The 22,369-nt window shown below is 35.9% G+C and overlaps 1 protein-coding gene across 1 annotated transcript; it reads left to right on the top strand.

Annotated features, from left to right (window-relative positions):
• Positions 1-370: 370 nt before the first annotated feature.
• LOC104709473 (sugar transporter ERD6-like 17) lies at positions 371-14,371 on the top strand. The gene is made up of 14 exons (XM_087461094.1): positions 371-710; positions 816-878; positions 7,702-7,791; positions 7,969-8,028; positions 8,191-8,256; positions 10,247-10,312; positions 11,756-11,829; positions 11,924-11,990; positions 12,077-12,164; positions 12,273-12,358; positions 12,489-12,573; positions 12,938-12,981; positions 14,109-14,194; positions 14,293-14,371. The coding sequence occupies exons 1-14, from the start codon at positions 564-566 to the stop codon at positions 14,369-14,371; spliced, it is 1,101 nt and encodes a 366-aa protein (XP_087317220.1). The 5' UTR covers positions 371-563.
• Positions 14,372-22,369: the final 7,998 nt, after the last annotated feature.

Below are 22,369 nucleotides of genomic sequence, written 5' to 3'. Positions count from 1 at the left end.
TTGGTGCATGTTTCTCTTCCCAAGGTGTCCTTTCCAAGGTGAGTTGAACTCCATTTTCGTCATCCCTCTTTGACCACAAAATAAAGTGATTATCTTGGATTTTCTTGAACTTGAATTAGGTTCAAAGTGGGCTGGACTTGATATATATCATCCCCGATATAGAAAAATGTCTATTACATGAGATTTGAACCAAGCTGTTGTTTTAGAAAAATGGGTTTGAACCAGGCTGTTGTTTTAGAAAAGTAAAAATACATTTTATAGAAAAATGTATACATTTTATAGAAAAAAAAAATACATTTTATAGAAAAATGTCTCACGTCCACGTTAGCCTTCCAATCCAAACCCATTTGAGTAGAAAACCAAAAATCTTGATTGAGTGAAATACTGAAATGGAATAATACTCATAATAATGACCCATCCATAACCATCATCCCTCATTTTATACAACCAAGCAAGCCCACTTTGACAAATTAGATCATTCTCTCTATCTCTATCTCCTCTCTTTCTCTCTCTCTTGTCTCTAGCTTTCCTTTGTTAATACCAGAGACTCTGTTGCATCCGATATGGTGGTGGTGGAGGAAGAAAGAAGCATAGAAGGAGGGCTTTTACAGCTCGATAATCAAAACGACGATCCTGAATGTCGTATTACAGCTTGTGTTATCTTTAGCACTGTTGTTGCCATTTGTGCATCCTTCTCTTTTGGTGTTGCTGTGAGTTTCTTTATCTCCTTATCCTTATTTTGTTCTTATACAAACTTCATATTTAAAAAAGTTCTTAATTATGTTCTATCTAATTTTCTTTTTCTTTTTTAACAGACTGGTTATACATCAGGTGCTGAGATAGAACTTATGAAGGATTTAGATCTTTCTATCGCGCAAGTATGTTTCTCTGTTTTGTTACTCTTGTTTCTATGTCGGAAAAAAAAATAATAACTCTGTTACAAGGTGGTTTTCATAGTGTTAACCTTAAATAACCAAAAGAAAAGTTTGCGTAACAGAGAGCGAGTGATGACGACGACACATTGACATATGCAAACAAATATGTAAAATTGTTTTTTTATATCCATTTAAAATTGAAATAAACAACCATCAATTATCTAAAGAAGAAATATAATATTGTTGTAAATCACTTGGAGTGGATCTCTATAACCGGCCCATTCATATGTCCAAGTCCACAAGACTCATTGGCTCTCTTCTCTTATTCTAAGTTGGTTTAGGAATCCCATTGTACTTAAGGCTTTATCCATTACTATATAATGTACTATTCGATTGAATCATTAATAATATAAGAGAATACATCCTTCAAGTATCTCTACTTTCACAACACGTTATCAGCACGAGTTTGCTCTAAGCTCGAACTGAGAAAAATTGCCTAACCCTAAAACCCTAAACCGCCGCCGCACATAAGTTCTTGTTCGTTCAAGCTCGACGACCGGTTCCTGTTCGTGATCAATCCGCGTTCGTGGTCAGATTCTGTTCGTGATCAAGTTTTGTTCGTGACTAGTCCGAGGTTCGTGATCAAGCTCAAGGTATATCCGATGTCTTTAGCTCCCGGATCAATTCCAGTCAACCCCAAAACGGTGGAAGGTAAATAAATCGAACTCATCGGACACATATATCGAACCTGATCTCTTAATTATATGGGAACCCTAAAATATACAATTACACAATCAACAAATCAAAACTCTAAGCTTTGAAATCCTAAACCCTAAAACTTTAAAATTCAGATTATATGAGGTTTAGAATTGCTTAGGATAAGATTGATTGTTATTGTTTTGATTGATTCTATGTCTTGCATAAATTGAAACTTAAAATCGGAATTTTGTCTTGCATGAAACCCTAAAACTAAGAACTTAAAATCGAAACCCTAGAGAAAAGTTTTTCCTAAAACCTCTTGTCCTAATTCTATTCAGAATAGGAAAATTTACTAAACTAAAAAGGAAATAATCTTATATAGAGAAAAGGACAATTTTAAAACTTAAAATTATTTGCATATTTCCTTGTCCATACTAGATTATATTTTTGTCTAGGATTTTTTCATGCATATATTAACTATATATTAAAAGATAAAAAACTATATATTAAAAGACAAGAAATTATTTACTAAAATTGGCATGGTTCGGTCTTAAATACTGCATGGCCTAGACGAAATTAATTGTACGGTTTGGTCTTAAATACCGCATGGCATAATCCAAAACAATTGGCATGGTTCGGTCTTAAATACCGCATGACCTAGACTAAAGCGATTGCATGCTTTGGTCTTAAATAGCGCATGAAAATAATCGGGTGCATGTTTTGTATTTTAGAGATGTCCAAGATCGACAATCTCCGGTATGCTGCACTTAATGTCTCTGGAGACAATTATTTACAATGGGCATTGGACACTAAAATTAACCTGAAATCAAAGGACCTGTGCGAATGCATTGAGGATGATAATAATTGCACTGAAAAGAATAACCCACACCCAAAGCAAATTCACTTCCTCTTCCCTTCCTCACCTTCACAGAAGAAAATAGATACAAGGCGATTTTGCTAATACACCATCGTCTTGCTGAGAGTCTCAAGAACCATTACCTTACCATTGAGAATCCTCTTGACCTTTGGACAGAGTTGAAAAACAGATATGGACACCAAAAGACGGTGCTCCTACCAAATGTTCAATTTGATTGGAAAAATCTAAGAATCCAGGATTTTAAATCCATGGAAAGTATAATTCAGAGCTATTTAAGATAGTCTCGATCTTGAAATTATGTGGTAAGGAGGTTATTGAGGAAGACTTGCTAGAGAAAACATTCTCAACCTTTCACACCAATAACATACTGCTTCAGCAACAATATCGTGAAAAGGGTTTTACGACATATGCAAGTCTAATCTCTTGTTTGCTGCTTGCTGAGCAGAACAATGAGTTATTATTAATGAACAGTGCAATGAGACCTCCTGGTACTGCCCCATTACCAGAAGCTCACAAGGTTGATATGCCTAAGAAAGAGCCTAAAGAGCCTAAAGAGTCTAACTATGTCCAAAGAGACAAGTATCACGGCCGTGGCCGTGGCGTGGTCGAGGTAGAGGCCGCAGAATTTTCAAACCGCAACATAAGACCAAATCCATTTGCCATAGATGTGGTATGGAGAATCATTGGGTAAAGACATGCAAAACACCTAAGCACCTTGTTGATCTCTATCAAGAGAGTTTGAAAAAGAATCCAAAAGCTAACTTGGTTCATCTCGATGGTGAAAAATATTTCGACTATGAGAATGATGACCTATTGGATTATGAGACTTCGGATTGTCTAAGAGAGGATAATTAAATTTAAATATTGTCTTGATTTAATTTCCATGTTTTATGCTTTGAATTTTATTAGATTATAATTTTGGTTTAAATTCAATTATTTTATTTCCTTCAATATATATTTGTTTGTTTTATTCTGTTATGTCTAAAACATAATTCTTGTCCATATAAATAAATGGCTGAGGACAAGAACATAAGAGATATTTTGCATAATCTCATTTTGAAAAATGTCAATATTAGCACAATAGCGGGTATAGCAAGTTTAATTGAAGGCTACGACCAGACACATATTTTATTACCTAATGGCACACATCTTGAAATAAGTGATGCCTTATATTCACCTAGCTCAAAGAGGAGCTTATTGAGTTTCAAAGACGTTCGTTTGAATGGTCTACATGTTGAAACTAAGGGTGAAGGAAACCAAGAGTTCCTATATATTATTGAAATCACCCAAGGCCATAAGAAGGTCCTAGAGACTATACCCGCATTATCCACTGGTCTTTACCATGCTAAAATAAATATGATAGAGGCTAATTTGGCAATGAACAAGATGTTGAACAATTCACTTTATGGCATGACCGGCTTGGCGATCCGGGTTCGAACATGATGCGTAAGCTAATTATGAATTCAAATGGGCACACTATTAAAGAGAGACGAGTTATCCCTAAAAATCTCACCTGTGTGGCATGTGCACAAGGGAAACTCATTATAAGGCCATCACTAGTAAAAGTCACTAAAGAGACTTTAAACTTTCTGGAAAGGATAAAAGGAGATATATGTGGACCAATACACCCACCTTGTGGGACGTTTAGATATTTTATGGTCCTTATTGATGCATCGACCAGATGGTCGCATGTTTGCTTATTGTCAACTAGAAACCTTGCGTTTGCTAGATTGCTGGCCCAGATCATACGTCTGCGAGTCCACTTTCCAGATTTTCCACTTAAGACTATACGTGTAGACAATGCTGGTGAATTTACATCCCAAGCGTTTAATGATTATTGTATGTCCATGGGGATAAGTGTGGAACATCTCGTGGCACATGTACATACACAGAATGGATTAGATGAATCCTTCATTAAACGAATTCAATTAATTGCTCGACCATTACTCATGAGGTCGAAGCTTTCTGTGTTGGCTTGGGGACACGCATTATTACATGCAGCAGAGCGTATATGCATCAGACCATCTAGTGAGCATAAATATTTGCCATCCCAATTACTAACGGGTCATGAGCCAGACATATCCCATCTAAAGACATTCGGGTGTGCCGTTTATGTACCGATTGCACCATCACAGAGAACAAAGATGGGACCTCAAAGGAGGATGGGAATATGTGTTGGATATGATTCTCCCACCATTAGTAAGTATCTAGAGCCAACTACGGGTGATTTATTTAAGGCTAGATACACGGATTGTCAGTTTGCTGAATCCAAATTTCCTATGTTGGGTGGAGAGACAAACAAGCTGGTCAAAGAAATATCATGGAATCAAACATCCTTAAATTGGCAAGATCCTCAGACTCTAGCATGTGAGGCAGAGGTCGAAAAGATTATATATTTACAAAAGCTAGCTAATCAATTGCCAGATTCCTTTGCTGACCCAAAGAAAGTTATGAAATCGTACATACCAGCTTGTAATGTACCTGTACGTATTGATGTTCAAAAGGAACATAATCAAGTTGCTACAAAGTCTAAGGCACGTTTGAAACATGGTAGACCAATAGGTTCCAAAGATAAGAATCCTCGGAAACCAAAGAAAGGTGCAAATCAAACCGAGGTTAAGGAAACCATAGACATGGCCGCGGCAAAATCTAAGGAACCGAATGAGATTTGGGACGCTGAACCTCAAGGTCCTGATGGTATTGATAATAATGAGATCTCAATAAATTATATCATGTCTGGAATTCAGTGGAACCGGAAAGATGTCGTCATGGATGAAATATTTGCATACAAGGTAGCACTTGAAATAAATGAGGATCATGAACCCACGTCTATATTAGAGTGCACTCAAAGTTCAGAATGGTTAAAATGGAAAGAAGCCATTGACGTGGAGTTAAATTAATTAAAGAAAAGGAATGTGTTTGGTCCGATCTTAAGGACACCATTCGATATAAAGCCAGTTGGACACAAATGGGTCTTTGTAAGAAAGAAAAATGAGAATAATGAAATCGTGAGATATAAGGCACGGCTTGTAGCACAAGGATTCTCTCAAAGACCAGGAATAGATTATGAGGAGACATACTCCCCTGTGATGGATGCAACGACTTTTAGATTTTTAATAAGTCTGGCTATAAGAGAAAAACTTAACTTGCGGCTAATGGATGTAGTGACCGCATATTTATATGATCCACTGGATAATGAAATTTATATGAGATTATCAGAGGGTATTGAGCTCAAAGATAAGAGTGGTTCTCGAGAACAATACTGCATAAGGCTAAACAAATCCCTTTATGGACTGAAACAACTGGGCGTATGTGGTACAATAGATTGAGTGAGTACCTATCCAAAGAAGGCTATAAGAATGATCCCATCAGTCCATGTATTTTTATAAAGAAGTTTGCAAACAAAGGGTTTGTAATCATAGCAATATATGTTGATAATTTGAATATCCTAGGAACCTCTGGGGAAATCGGCCAAACAATTGAATATCTCAAGAAAGAGTTTGAAATGAAAGACCTAGGTAAAACTAAATTCTATTTGGGATTGCAGCTTGAGTACATAAATGATGGAATCCTTGTGCATCAAATGACATATACTGAAAAGGTACTCAAGAGATTTAATATGGACTAGGCTCACCCATTGCCTAGCCCAATTGTTGTGAGAAGCCTTAATTTGGATAGTGATCCATTTGGTCCAAAGAAGGACGATGAAGAGATTCTCGGTCCGGAAGTGCCATACCTCAGTGCTATAGGAGTGTTAATGTTCTTGGCTAGCCACACTAGACCAGACATTTGTTTTGCCGTGAACCTCCTAGCAAGATTTAGTTCTTGTCCGACCCAAAGACACTGGAACGGTATCATACATGTATTGCGTTACCTACAAGGAACGTTGGATTTGGGTTTAATTTATACTAACTATAACAAAGAAGGTTTAGTTGGTTTTGCTGATGCATGTTATCTATCCGATCCACGTAATGCAAGGTCTTAAACCGGCTATGTGTTTACGCACGGTGGTACAACAATTTTGTGGCGTTCGATGAAGCAGACCATTGCGGCCACATCATCTAATCATGCAGAGATTTTAGCCATGCATGAAGCCAGCCGTGAGTGTGTTTGGTTGAGGTCCATGACACAACATATCCGATCAGATTGTGGCATGGCCGATGACAAGGGACCAACTATATTATGTGAAGACAACACCGCCTGCATCGCACAGCTCAAGGAAGGATACATTAAGGGAGATCGGACAAAGCACATATTGCCTAAGTTCTTCTTCACACATGAACTACAAAAGGCCAGAGAAGTTCAAGTTGTACAAGTTCCATCATGCGACAATTCAGCCGATCTCTTCACCAAGTCATTACCGACATCGACATTCAAGAAGCTCACGCACCAGATTGGAATGCGGAGACTTAAGGACTTTTAGTGATGCTTGGAACAGGGGGAGTAATTCGTGCTGTACTCTTTTTCCTTCACCACGGTTTTGTCCCAATGGGTTTTCCTGGTAAGGTTTTAATGAGGCAGCGTCTCCAAGCATATTACGGTGATCTCTTAGCATTTGCACGGTTAAGTCATTCAAGAGGGAGTGTTGTAAATCACTTGGAGTGTATCTCCATAACCGGCCCATTCATATGTCCAAGTCCACAAGGCCCTTTGGCCCTCTTCTCTTATTGTAAGTCGGTTTAGGAATCTCATTGTACTTAGGACTTTATCCTTGACTATATAATGTACTATTCATTGAATCATTTAATAATACAAGAGAATACATCTTTCGAGTATCTCTACTTTCACAAATATATATATATATAGTCGTTCTCGTACGTGATCCCAATGAAGTATACTTTGTTTGCTTTGCTGGTCTGGTTCACCTCCGTTTTAACCCTTTTTTTAAACTATTATCATAAATCTAATAACCCTACCTAAAGAATATAACTATAATATCCTGATATATGGAGTTGTCGAAACAATCCAAAAAAGATAGTATATATATAACAGTATCTATCAATAATTCCATCATTACTGAATCAATCTCTTGTCACTCTCTCATCTACAATAATAGAAGTACCATTTACTCATGTCAATTGTTTTTTTTTTATATATCTTTCATGATTTTTTTTTTCAGAAATAATAAAGTAAAATAATTAGTATGTATTAGTTTCAGTAACTTAAACCCAATATAAAAACTATCTACTCAACTTTTTTAATTTCCCTTTGGATTAATAGTTTTTTGATTAATCATTTTTGTTTTTCCAGTTTTCAGCGTTTGGCTCATTGGCCACGTTAGGAGCTGCAGTTGGTGCACTGTTCAGCGGTAAAATGGCTATGGTCCTCGGCAGAAGAGGGGTAACTAATGAACCATTATTCTTGATAACTCAATTCACCATTTCTTTTTTCTTTCTTGACTATAGTTCTCGTATTTGTCTACGTACATTTGATTACTAGTGCCATTTTGTGCTAAAACTTAAAAGTTAAAACATATGCTTATAAGTTTTATTTCTTACTTTTGATGATTTGAAAAAGACAATGTGGGTCTCAGACATCCTAAGCATCACTGGTTGGCTTTCCATCGCTTTTGACAAGGTATTAATCATCATTTCTAACCTCAAAAATATACCTATTCCTAAGGTCCCAGATATTCTAAAGCATCTCTTCAGAAAATAAACAAACCATTTAATTTATAGTTATCAACATAAACCGAACAGCACTTAAATAGTGATTTATGTTATGTTTGGAACACAAAAGGATGTGATGTTGCTGAACTTCGGAAGAATCTCCTCAGGGATAGGTTTCGGCTTGACTAGCTATGTGGTAATTATATTAACTTATAGTTTTTTTGTTTTTATTGAATTTCATTTTGAACAGTTTGGTTTTTATTAATTTTGATAACTCTATATTTTACCATCATTTAGCATGCATTTATCTCCTGTTTTATATTGTTTAGAGTTAATTTTAACACATTTATGTCTTTTATTCTCAATTTATGCATTAGCATAGAATTTGCATTGCATTTGCATATTTCTGTGCATAAACATGTGAATTAGGTACTTTGGAAGCACCAAGGAGAAGCTTTAATCACAAGGAGACATCTAGCAAGGGAATAAGGCTCAAAAGAGGAGGAAAACAATCACTCGACCATGGAGTCGAGCACACACTGGACCGTTTGCCAAAGAACACTCGGTCGGATTCAAGACAAGTCCCTCAAAGATCGACAAGAATAAAAATCTTCTGTTGGCATTCAGCTTCAGAGTTCTTCACAAAAGTTGTACACAGTCGAGTTAGCTTTCCAATGCCGGTGGTCTCAGGCCGATCGGAGTTGTGGTGCAAGAGTTATAGCTGTTTTACTGAACGGATATCATACCAGATCGAAGACTGGAGCTACTTGACAAACCACTCGACCATGCACTCGACCGAGCACATGCTCGAGCATTTACCACCGACTCTCTATTTTGTCGCCTAGCTAACTAGGGCTTCTCTTCTTTCCTATAAATAGGCCTCTTACCTCTGGCCACAGAACAAACTCGTTTTTTTTTAGGTCTAGCCACCAAGAATTGTAATCTTCATAACTTTTGATCCTTTAAGTATTTTCATTTGATTTCTTCTACAAAGTTGCTTATTTTATCATCATATTTATGATTATGTCTGTTTCATCATTTTCTGGGTTTGTGTTCTTAAATCTCATTTATTAGATTCTGAGTAGAGGTAGATTCTTAAGGATGGGTTAGGTTGGTAGAGAACTTAGTTTGTTTAGGATGTTTAAGCTTGTTGATAATATATATCTTCTAGATTAGATATGCTCTATGCTATTCTTATACTGAGAGGGTAATGATAGATCTTAAGCTTCTTAGCATCACACCAATGTCTAAGTTGTTAGATAAGGCTAATGCTAGAGATTATCATGAAGCATGCTAAGAGATTAGATGTTTAAAGTGATTTTTGACATTGATGATCTGGGTTTTAAAGCCTGCTTTTATATGTAATAGCTAGTGAGAACTAGGTTTAAGAGTATCTAAGCTTGATTGTTATTGTCATGAGAATGAATTAACAAGTATTAGAAGATCATTGTCTAGAGATAGCTCATTATTTGTTTGAGGTTTATTAAGCAACCTAGATAGATTAATTTTAATATCAACCAATAATTCTCATCCTTAGGATCTATTTGCTACTTGTTTACTTCTGTTTCTTACATTTAATTACTTGTCTTTTTCTGCTTTATTGTTTCTGCTTTTAGTTTTAAATTCAATCTTATGTTCTGCATCACTCGGCCATGCACTCGACCTTGGTTCATACCATGCTCGATCGAGTGCTAGGTCGAGCACCAGTTTACTTTCTTGTTTATGCATTGTTCTGTTCTAGTTTGTTCTTGTTTATTTCCTATTTAATTTAGTTTTCATCCTGTTTATTTACTGCTTTTTGTTACTCTTCCTTATTTATATTCTGCACTGCTTTCATTTATTTATCTTGCATTTAGTTTCTGTTTAAGTATTTTACATTTTGCATTTTACATTTCTGTTTCATTAGGTTGATAGAATATCACCCATTTCTGAATTGGCTTAACTTGTACTATTTTGATTGCATCTTTTGTGATTAGCATAATCCCATTTGGATTGACACCTTAAGTACTACAATGCATAAGGTTAATTGAACCTGCTAGGATAGAGAAACACCTTGCATCTCACCTGATCATCTTAGCCTAAGTTTGTTTGTTTGTTAGCATTCATTCATTCATAGGTTAAGACACAAAAATCCTAGTATCAAATTTATATGTGATCTAAATTTTGTTTGCTTATTTACCTAACAGGTACCTGTCTATATAGCAGAAATTGCACCGAAACATGTCTGCGGTACATTTACCTTTTCAAATCAGGTAAATGTAAATGTTTCTTTGAGTTTTTTAATATAAATGTTACATTGTTATATATGTGTGTGTTCTCACAGTAATTAATAAAAAGATTAAGATGTATATTCATTATATATTAAAAATAACTCAAATGTGAAATAATCTATATCCGAATATACTTGTTTGGTTACAAAAATTCTAAACAGTTTTTAAAATATATATCCGTTTATAAAAATTCAAATCACATCATATGCTGAAAAAAATCTAAAATTTTATTAACTTTATGTATTAAATAGTAATTTAAATAATTAAATATAACATTAAATAAAAGTGAAAGGAGAATTATATTTTAATCTAAGATATTGCTTTAAATTAGGTAGATAGATTTTAGGAAATTAATATTATCAAATAAGGAAATCATTGTGTTTGGTTGTAAGGATTGTAGAGAATTTAGTTGAGACTTATTTGGATACAAAAATAAGAGAGGATGACACAAAAATATACTGCAAAAATGTTAAGATAGATGTAAGTATATAAGTGTCCACCAACATCAAAGAGTAAAAATCAAGACAATCTTTTTTTTTTTTTGAGTGAATGTCAAATTTATTCATCAAAAAAACTTTTGTTACAACAAGTCCATTGTTTCTGGAAAAAAAAAATTAAGAAGACTATAAACAAATACAAAACTATACCAGCCAAAAAAAACAAAAAAAGCTATACCCAAACTAAATTAAATGAGGAATTGCAGTGTATAACTAAAAATTTTTAATAATTAAGTGACTGACTATACTAACCATTAAAAGCTGATATAGTCTATATTTTCTATAATATTTCCAAAACTAATCCCAAAAACTACCATCCCTACCATCACCCACCACCACCATCTCCGCCCAGTACCACCATCAACAGCCACCGTCCAGCCACCAGCTGCCGTTCAGCCGTCCACCACTTCCAACGCCGGCCAACTCCGGCCAACTCCGGCCGCCATCCAACTCCGGTCAACTCCGGCTAACTCCGGCCAACTCCAGCCGCCGTCAAACTCCGGCCGCCGTCAAACTCCAGCCGCCGTCAAACTCTGGCCAACTCCGGCTCCGGCCAACTCCAGCCAACTCCGGCCGCCGTCCAACTCCGGCCGCTGTCCAACCCCGGCCAACTCCGGCCGCCGGCCACCACCACCACTTCTGACCTCTGTCCAGCCATCGGCCACTGGTCACCACCTCCACCTCCGATCGTCGGCTACCTCCAGCCACCACCACCACTCTTTGTAATTTTAAATACCCCTGATCCTATTTTCCTAATATTTTCAAATTTTCTGCTATATTCTTAATTTTACTTACAAATTTGGCTATCAGGCAAATTGGCCCAAAACAAATCCAGTAAATATTGTTTTTCTTAATTTAAACTAGTTAATTAGCTTTGTCATGAGTACGTAGATTGATCCTTTGTTATTCTCGTCTGATTATGTATTAGCTTCTTCAAAATGCTGGACTCGCCATAGTTTATTTTTGTGGGATTTTCATGACTTGGAGGATGTTGGCTGTATCAACTATAAATATCATATCAACTGTGGAGAAATTAATATATATATATATATATATATTAACTGATAAAAATAAAAATTTTTGTTTTCCCCTGTCTAGGTGCTTTACCATGCATCATTCAAGTAATCGGTTTATTCTTCGTACCAGAGTCCCCAAGATGGCTGGTTGGTCATTTTTTTTTGTTAATACCCATTAACATAATTTATCAACCATGGGAAGATATGAAACCAATCCATTTAAAATTTTGCAGGCAAAAGTTGGTACAGATAAAGAACTCGAAAATTCACTGCTTCGGCTTAGAGGGAGAGATGCTGATATTTCACGTGAAGCCTCCGAAATTAAAGGGAGTTTTACTATTCTCATAATATTTTCAGCTATAAAGTATGTACAACTCAGTCCTTGAAAAATAAAAAACAATGTTAAGTTTGAATGATTTTGTTTTGTTTTTAAGGTTATGACCAAAATGGTAGAAAATGATTCGAGGTCGAGTTTTTGTGATTTGTTCCAGAGAAAATATAGATACACCCTCGTGGTACAGTTAATTTTACATGTTTGAGATATAAGTACATAAAACTGTATTCGTAGAATGTATTCTACTTTTCATATTTATCTGCATAACATTATTTTTTTTATTTTATTTTTTTTATGATTTTATATCTTAGGTAGGAGTCGGGCTAATGTTGACACAACAATTCTCAGGAAGTGCTGCTGTAATCTCTTATGCAAGTACCATTTTTAGAAAATCTGGTAAGATTAAGCTTTTGATTCTTTTTATATAGACACGTCACACATATACAACAGTCTACTTGAATCTGCAAGTGAAGTATTTGCATAGAATTTCCAGTTTTTTATAAGATTTTTTTATTACTTTTGTGGAAAAAAAAATATCTTAGTAAATATTTACCATGAGGTTCCTCTTTCCATTTACTTTTTGGTTAAAATGTTAAATTTATTTCTCAAAAAAAAAAAAAGAGTATATAAATGTATGGAGGTGAGTAAAAGCTGATCAAAATAATAAAATGGAAAAACAGAGCACAAGCTGAAGAACAGAAAACAGGTTTCCAACCCTTTTTTTTTTTTTTGCTTAATAATTTTTTTTGAGTTAAAACAGGTTTTCCGGTGGCAATTGGAATGATGATGTTAAGCCTCTTCGTGGTAAGTTTATATATCTACTTTTTTTTTTGTTAATTTATATGCATGAAAATTGATTATATATATATATATATATATATATAAATATTTTAAGTTAAAACTTTTAATTAGTAAAACTAAAATTGGTAACCCCATACTACAATAGTACATGGTGAATCACAAATAGCTTTGACAATTACAATCACAAAAGCGTTATTAAAAATTATTCTTTTTATTATTTTTTTATTGTACAGTATCAGATTTTTTTTTTTGTCAACCGAACATTAAATTAGAAGATAACTCCAAAGTTGATTGCCCAAACTGGAGGGAAAGAGTTTACAAAGGTAGATGCAGAAACTAACAATCTCGAAGAACGGGTAAGACAATCAGCCCGTACATTAGACGTACGCGGAATCCTCAAAAGTAAAAAGGATGGAAATGATGAGCGAAGTGAGCTAAACTCATCCAACATATTAGAAAAAGCAGGCCAATCATCATGGAACTGTACCATCGCCACTAATTCAGCACAATCCGTCTCGAAACTCTGACATTGAGTGCCCGTCGCCAATATGGATGTCATCGCCCAAATCAACGCCTGAAGCTCCGAATGTAGAGGTGATGGTCCGCGTCGCTGATTTCGTGCTCCCATTAATAACGTTCTATCTTCATTATTACATAACCACCAACCTAACCCTTCCAAAGGATCTGAAGCCTTCCAAGATCCATCGACCTGACACCGGGACCAAGGAGCCGAATCTCCAAAGGTAAAGGATCTAACGGAACCAAAGTGAAGGACTTAGTCTCCTTCCATAACAACTTATCCATAGTCGCCTGAGTGATAATATCAGCTGGCTCTGCCTCTATACCCTGAAAAACTTTTTTATTTCTATCTTTCCAGATACACTAGACAATCCAAGGAAGACGTCTGGTGTAATGGATTGTATCCTATAGTATCAGGTTTATTGTTATATTAGTACAGTTTTGTGTAATGGATTGTATCCTATAGTATTTTTGAAATTAGTTGTTATTTAACTACTATAACTGTAATGATTTTGGCATTTTAATGATCATTTTTTGTTAAGTTAAATAATTTGCAAAAACAATTCTACTCTCGTTAGCATTATTAAATGGTATTTTCTGGATATTCGCAGATGCCAAAAACCATGATTGGTCTCATTCTTGTCGATAAATGGGGCAGACGTCCTCTCTTGTTGATGAGCACGTCTTTACTTTTTACGTACGTTCAGACAATCTATAAAAGATATGAAGGTTGTAGTATAAAGATCAGAAGGTTAATGTGGAATTAACCAAGTGTTGGAAACATTCTGGGTGTAGCAGAAGGTTTCCGGGAGCTGGTCTAGCTTGTGAACCGGTTGGTTCAATTGAGTCCGGTTGGGACTTGGTTATTCACTAAAGCGTTGACACGCTCAGTTCTCTTGTTGGTTGCACGCTTGCACGTGTGAGGGTTTGTTAGACGTTTAAAGGTCTATCGTCTTTTTCTTATCTCTGTATCGATTTCATTGTAGAGAGAGAGGGAAATTGTAGAGAGAGTTCTGAGTGATTGTAACCGATGAAGTTTAAGCTCGAGTTTGAGCTGAGTTTAGTGGATTCCGGTGCACCGATGACGGCGAGACGTAGGGCTTCACATCGAAGCCCGAACTCGTTAAATCTCCTGTGTTGATTCGTTCTCTTTCTTGTTTTTTCTTTGGTTCGAGTTCAATCTAATCTCAAGATCGAAGATTAGGTTTCACAAATTGGTATCAGAGTAAGGTTACGGCTAAGGCGAATCAAGATCTACGATGAGTGCGAAATTAGAAGTCGCGTTGTTCGATGGAACTGGAGATTTCTCTCTTTGGAGAACAAGGATGTTTGCGCATCTGAAGATCCTGAGATTGAAGGATGTTATATCGGAGCATACACCTCCGGTGTTGACAGAAGCAAAAGAGTGAGATCCAGGAAAGAAGAAGAAGCTGATCGAGGATGAGGCTACAAGACTCGATCGATGTGACAAGGCAAAGCATGTGATCTCCTTGAACGTCGGGGACAAAGTTTTGAGGAAGATCGAGAAGTGTGCTACAGCTGTAGAGACATGGTTGACCTTAGAGCGTCTGTTTATGGTAAAGACTCTTCCAAATAGGGTTTATCTACAGCTTAAGGTTTATAATTTCAAGATGCAAGAGTCTAAGACTTTAGACGAGAATATTGATGAGTTCTTGAAGTTGATTGCTGATCTTAGTCATCTAGATATAGAGGTTCTAGATGAGGTTCAAGCGGTTCTGTTGCTTAGTTCTCTTCCGGCGATATATGAGTTACTCAAGGAGACATTGAGATATGGAAGAGAAGGGATCAAGTTTGAATAGGTCGCAAGTGCTGCTAGATCAAAAGAGATGGAGCTTCGGGACAGTAATGGCTTAAAGACTATCTCCGAAGCTCATTTAATCAGAGGAAGATCGGAGAACCGAAACGCTCAACAGAACAATAACAAGAATCAGTCAAGATCCAAATCCAGAGATGGTGGTAAGAAGATCTGTTGGGTGTGTGGGAAGGAGGGGCATTTTAAAAAGCAGTGCTACAAGTGGTTGGAAAGAAACAAAGGTAAGAACACTCAGTCTCAAACCCAAGGCGAGGCTGCTATGGTGAAGGACGACGCTCAAGATCTGCTTGGGTTGGTAGCCTCAGAAGTAAATTTGGCTACAGGAGATATTAGCCAAGATGAGTGGATCATGGATTCGGCTTGCTCCGTCCACATGACGTCAAAGAGAAACTTATTCATTGACATGAATGAGTTATCCAACGGGAAGGTTAGAATGACTAACAACACCTTTTGCGAGGTAAAAGGCATTGGTTCAATCAGGTTTCAGAATCCAGATGGTACTACTTTTGTTTTGCATGATGTTAGGTTCATGCCTGATAATTCTCGGAATCTGATATCCCTAGGCACCTTAGAGATGAAGGGGTGTGAGTTCAAAGGGGGGAATGGTGTTCTTAAGGTTGTGAAAGGCTGTACAATATTCATGAAGGGAACAAGACGCCAAACTCTTTACATTCTGGATGGAGTTGCAAAAGGTGCAGAGGCTCACGTAGCAGAGTCAGAGAAGCTTACTGATCTGTTCAAGCTGATGAAAAAAGTTTGTTGTGGCACAACAGACTAGGACACATTGGTCGAAAAGGACTTCAGGTTCTCGCTAAGAGAGGTTGCTTCAAGGTCAGTAAAGTTTCGGGAGTTGATTTCTGTGAAGATTGTGTTTTCGGTAAGACACACAAGGTGAGTTTTGGTTCAGCTCATCATGTCACTAAAGAAAAGCTGGACTACGTGCATTCTGATCTGTGGGGTTCCCCGAATGTACCTATGAGTTTAGGGAGATGTCAGTATTTCATCTCTTTCACAGATGACTACTCTAGGAAAGTTTGGATTTACTTCTTGAGATCCAAAGATGAAGCATTCAGGAGTTTCGTAGACTAGAAGAAAATGGTGGAAACTCAATTAGAAAGAAAAGTGAAGAAGCTTCCCACTGACAACGGTCTTGAGTTCTACAATCAATAGTTTGACCGTTTCTGCAAGGATGAAGGTGTAGTTAGACACATGACGTGCACCTATACTCCGCAACAAAACGGAGTGGCAGAGAGACTTAATAGAACCATTATGAACAAGGTTCGTAGCATGTTAAGCGAGAGTGGTCTCGGTCAGAGTTTTTGGGCAGAAGCAGCTTCTACAGCGGTTTACTTGATAAACCGTTCACCCTCTTCGGCTATTGATTTCAAGGTCCCTGAGGAGTTGTGGACATCAGTGATGCCTTCTGTGGATGGTTTAAGGAGGTTTGGTTGCTTAGCTTATATTCATTCAAATGAGGGAAAGCTAGAACCGAGAGCAAAGAAAGGAGATTTTACTGGTTACCCAGATGGAGTTAAAGGTTATAGACGACAAGAAGTCTGTTATCAGCAGAAATATGGTCTTTAAGGAGGACGTGATGTTCAAGGATTTTAAGACCGAGTTAACGACAGGTAATGATCAAATTTTTTTGGTTATTGATAAACTTTTAAGTTTTGATTTTGCAGGTGAACACAGGGTCTTAGGAGATTCTTCTCACGGTGGAGTTTTCTCAGAACCGGGTGTTTCGTCTGAGCAGATTGCAACTGATTCAGATGTTCAGGGTTCAGAGGTTGCAAGTCAAAGTGGAGGTCATCAGGATCCGAGTAGTTATCAGTTAGCAAGGGATAGGTCAGAAGGCAGGTTGTGCCCCCTGTAAGGTTTCAGGATTATGATGTAGGCACAGAGGAGGATGATATGGAAGCCTATGTGTGTTTCTTGTCTGAAGATGGAGGCCTCACTGAGCCAGAGAATTTTGCTGAGGCAATTAGGGATCCAGACAGTGACAAGTGGATGGAAGCAGCATCGGAGGAGATAAGCTCTCAACAAAAAAATAACACCTGGGATCTTATCGACAGGCCAAAAGACTGTAAGCCGATTAGCTGTAAGTGGATTTTCAAGCGGAAAGCAGGCATGTCAGATTCTGATCCTCCGAGGTTCAAAGCCAGGTTTGTGGCCAGAGGTTTCTCGCAGAAAGAAGGAGTAGATTATCAGGAGATCTTTGCTCCAGTCGTCAAACACGTCTCTATTCGGTGCGATGTCGAGACTGGTTCCTCTTTCCCGTAGGGATCATGGGGACCACGAGTGTAACCTCGACGGAAAGCCCATGATTCGAGCTGCCGGGATCCCGAACTGAGATGGGTCTCTGGCGGGTGAAATCCAAGAAACCCGAAGAGCTTTGGTCCGGTGTCTGGGTGTCGCCAAGCAACGAGTGTGTCCCAGATCTGACCGAATTTGGGACCTCACGATCGGACTGGACTTGAGTCTGCTCACCCTGAGAAGGGGCGTTGTTAGGGACGGACCCCTGATGTGTTATTGGTGGTGCGATGTCGCTGGTGCGTTCGTGAGTGATTTCTGGCATGGTTGTATTAGTTGCGGATGGATCCATTTTGCCTAGATTTCTTCAAAGTAATCGATTTTTGAGAATAGAAAGACCTATGTCCCAACAGATGGCGCCAAATTGTTGATACGAGAAACAACAACTACATTGATTCGAAGGTGAAATAAGATCTGGGCAGACTTTCGATTTAAATCGACAAGAACAATGAAGAATGACAGACTAGATTTTGTATTGATTTTTCTTTGTTTTGTTGCGTAAAATTACATGTCTGTTTCTTAACCATGACCTCAGTGTTTAAGCAGAAAATAAAATCTTAACTATCTCCTCCATCTCCTCCGAAGATCTGGGCTCGTGATCCCGCGACCTCCTCTCGCAGTTGACTCGACGTTCTTCCTGGTCGGACCTTCTTCTTGGGCCCATAAAGGACCCGCTACTGATTGTGACAACCGCTCCTTATTGGGCTTCTCCTATGGGCTTGTCTATCGTCGAAACCCAACACCAACAGTCGGGTTCGGGTAGTGTATAAAATCTGATCGGGTGTAATACATTTAAGGTTCGGATACCCGATCGGGTTTGGGTATTACCCGAACCTGAATGCTCACCCGAACTAATCCGAATTAAATGTAAAAATATGCATCTAAAAGGATTTGAACCCATAACCTTGAGCATTTAAGGGTGCATCTTTAACCATTTTGTCATCTAAATTTCTCTATCCTAACGTGAAACGTTAAATATTTATATATATACAAGTGTTTTAAAAATTTTTAAAAATAAAAATTAGTTTTTTTTTTATGGTTTGTTTGAGTTCGGGTATATCCGAATTACCCGAACCCGAACGGGTAATACTCGACCCAATAGTATAAAAAACCCAAACGGTTTCTATATGTCTAAACCCGAAAACCCGAACCCGAACCCGAATGCCCAGAGTTAAGTGTGATATTTCCTTTTTTTTTTTATTTTTTTATTTATTTTTTTATTTTTGTCAATCGATATGTTTTAAGAAAATATTTTTGTATTGGTTTAACTGTGGCAGAAGTGCTTACTATTTTGATTTTAACATCAAAATAACATTTGCGGACTATGCATCATGCATTATGATGTTGTACGAGAAGTTCGATCTGACTATTATTTTGACTGATGTAAGTTTATGGCTAATATTAATTGAAGTGTATGTATACTGATATACAGTATAAAATGTCTTTTTAAATGGAATCATCCAAAAAGAAGTGTATGTATCCCAGCTAAAGGGTTTTAAAGATCCAAAATTCCTTAACTAGGTCTACAAGCTCAAGAAATCTCTCTCTGGTTAAACAGGCACCTCGTACTTGGTATGAACGTTTCATTATGTTCTTGGTTGATAATTGGTTTAAAAGAGAAAGTATTGACAAGACATTTTTCATCTATGAAGAAGGTACAAACATCTTCATAGTTCATCTTTGAAACATGGTAATTGTTATTATCTTTGTAATCATTCTATAAAAGTATTAGTTATAATGATAAAAATCTTATTTTATAAACATTTTTCTAAAAAAAATAACAAATTAAGAAAGTATTTTTATAAATTAATACTCTTTTTCATAAATATTATCATTTTGACATTTTTATATAAAAAGAGTGTTATTTATGTTTTCATTGTAGTTTTTAAGATTAAATTCTCTTATCATATTATTTGAGCTTATTAATTAGAAATAGAAAAAATAGTGTATTTGTAAAAGGTAAAATATAAATTTAGATAGTTTTTTTTTAAATTTGTGTGCATTATGTCAAAATGACATTCTATGTAAAATAGAGAACGTAACTAGATGGTGACCTGCACTATAAACCACAGGTTAATATTTACGTAAATTTTAATTTTTATTGACAAAAAAATATTAGCTCATATGAGCCAAATAGTTTACATACAAAACATGATATAGAGTTGTAAGCGCCTTGCGCGCCAAAGTGTCTGCACATAAAATTTTAATTCATTGGTTACAAAATAATAGTAGCATCTTTATTTGATTTACTCTAATTTATATATTTAATTTCATATTCTGGTTTTGACTATAGTCAGTATAGTAAACTTAACAAATTACTAACTGTAGCGTTCCTGTTTAGAATCACATTTTTAATTTTTCATAGTATTTTAGTTACATATATTATATTGAATAAAATATGTTATTATTGCTTTAAAAATTTTAATAAGATATTTACTATGCAATGTACACAGCGAAAAATGTTTGATAAATTAAATGTAATCTTATATTTTGAAAATATTTTAATACTTTAATATTGAGTCAACATAGAAAATGAATTAAAGTGCATGAGATTATATGAGCGGGAGGTGAAACAGAGTAAAAAAATATAATTTTTTCACTAAAAAATCATCAAGATCAAGGCAAAATCATAAATTTTGAATATTTATAAGTATCAAATAAGTTAACCCGTAAAGTATAAATATATTTTGTTTAGTGTGATACAACAATATATTACCTCTCCTAAGATGGAGAATTTAGGCGATTTCTTAATCATCCAATTATATTAAATTATAAATGTCAAATCCTCTCAAATTTTGAATTAATTTCTGATCAGACGAAGTTTTTTAGCAAAAAATATTATAAATTGTAAAAAATTTGCCAAAAAAAATTGTAACGCGCACTGTTTAGTAGCGGAGGTTTAATAATTTTATGTGTATAATTATTTTTATATTAATTTCAAATGATCAAAATAATTATTTAAGGAAAACTAATATTATGATTGATCATAATTATTTATGATTTTTTAGTAAAATATTTTTTGTGTTTTATAAAATTAAGATTAAAATTATGTGTAAGGATATTGGATTTCTAGTTATTCAAATACCATATGTTATAATCTAATATTATTGTTATGAATAACTGTTTTTGATACTATTGACGAAAATAAGTTCTTTGCATTCTAATTGATTAAAATATGAGTATTATAAAATTCAGATTCTGTGAGTCTTTTTTTTTTTTTTTTTTTTGACAACTGTGTGAGTTGATTTTATGAGCAAATGTATTTTGAAATTTTTTTGTTGTATAAATTCTATTAATACAGATTAAGTTTAAAAAGCATTAACTTATGTAATTTGGAAACACTATATTTTTAATATCTTGTTTTGATTTTGATAATTTTTATTAAAAAAAATGAAAAAATCAGTCTGTATTTCATGATTTAAGCTTCTTTGTTATTTTAAAATTTAAGCAACTAATCTATATAAGTAATGTGTTGAGAACTAAAATTAAAAAAACAATTAATATACACTAACAAAAAAAAGAAACTACATTAATCTATGGGACCTGTATGTTTTAAAAAATCTGAGTATGTTTTTGGTGATATTTTTTGTTTTTGTTGCATAGTTGAAAAAAAATTTGTTTGAGAATTTTACTCTTTATATGGTTTTACTTTTTTGTTTTGAAACATATATTTATTCAATAGAATTTTACTCCGGGGTGATACTCTTTACGTCTACACAAAACGCCGATTCATTCGAATCCTGGATTTGTCTGTACCAGAAGGTTTCAAGGATGTTGTGCCCGACAGTTACATATTACTACCATTTTATCCAGCTTCTCCTCCGAGTGATGATGAAACCACATATGATGATGGAGCAATCTCTAGTCATAACATTGCTGTTACAACCTCGGGAGAGGTTTTGTTGGTCGAGAGCATCGCTTATGAGGCAACCTCTGATGAAATACCTCGGGAGAGGTTCTTCCGCCTCTACAAGACGGATCCTAATCCAGATCCCGATGAGCTTATATACAACCCGAACCTGTCTGTCGAGGTAGATTCTTTAGGCAATGAGGCCCTCCTTCTGGATTTAGGTTTCACTGTGCCTGCTGACCATACCCTCGATATCCAACCAAACTCCATCTACTTCACCCGTCATGACCGTCTTCGTAACTGTAAACTGAAACCTTCCTGCCCAGACATCTGCCCCTGCATCTGTGTATTCAATCTTGACACAAAAAAAGCTAACACAATTCCCCAGCCTCTCCGACTTGAACCCCAAGGATGCTCGATGGTTTCTCCCGTCTTAATTTGCTTCTCTCTGCCTTTATTTCCCTGTTTGATCTATCTAGCAACAAAGAAGACACTTACGAGTTTCTCCTCTTGGGTCTTGATTTGTTTCTTCCTTCATTTTGGAGATTTGCTGCAGATCCCTGTTTTTATATCTTTTTCATTTATATTCGTTTCTCTTACATGACAGCTCTAAAATAAGTTAACTAACAATAAGCAAGTTTATGTATGCTTTGTGGTCCTATTGATCTTCATGGATTAATACACAAATCTTCAACAAGCAAGAATAAGAAGAAATAAAGCAGCAGAGGAATTTATCAGGATGATTGCGAGTGTGATCCATCTCAATTCAAATAAATGCTGTCCAAAACTCCAAAACCAGCTGCAACGCCGCCTTCATCTGATGTTGAGATCTTGGTGCGCATTAGATAACCACTCTGCTCGTGTTTGTACCGCGGATT

Source organism: Camelina sativa, chromosome 8, assembly GCF_030686135.1.
Source record: "Camelina sativa cultivar CO46 ecotype springtype chromosome 8, ASM3068613v1".
Lineage (NCBI taxonomy): Eukaryota > Viridiplantae > Streptophyta > Magnoliopsida > Brassicales > Brassicaceae > Camelina > Camelina sativa.
The sequence above is the reverse complement of the archived record's forward strand: the minus strand, read 5'-3'. Positions and strand labels throughout refer to the sequence as shown.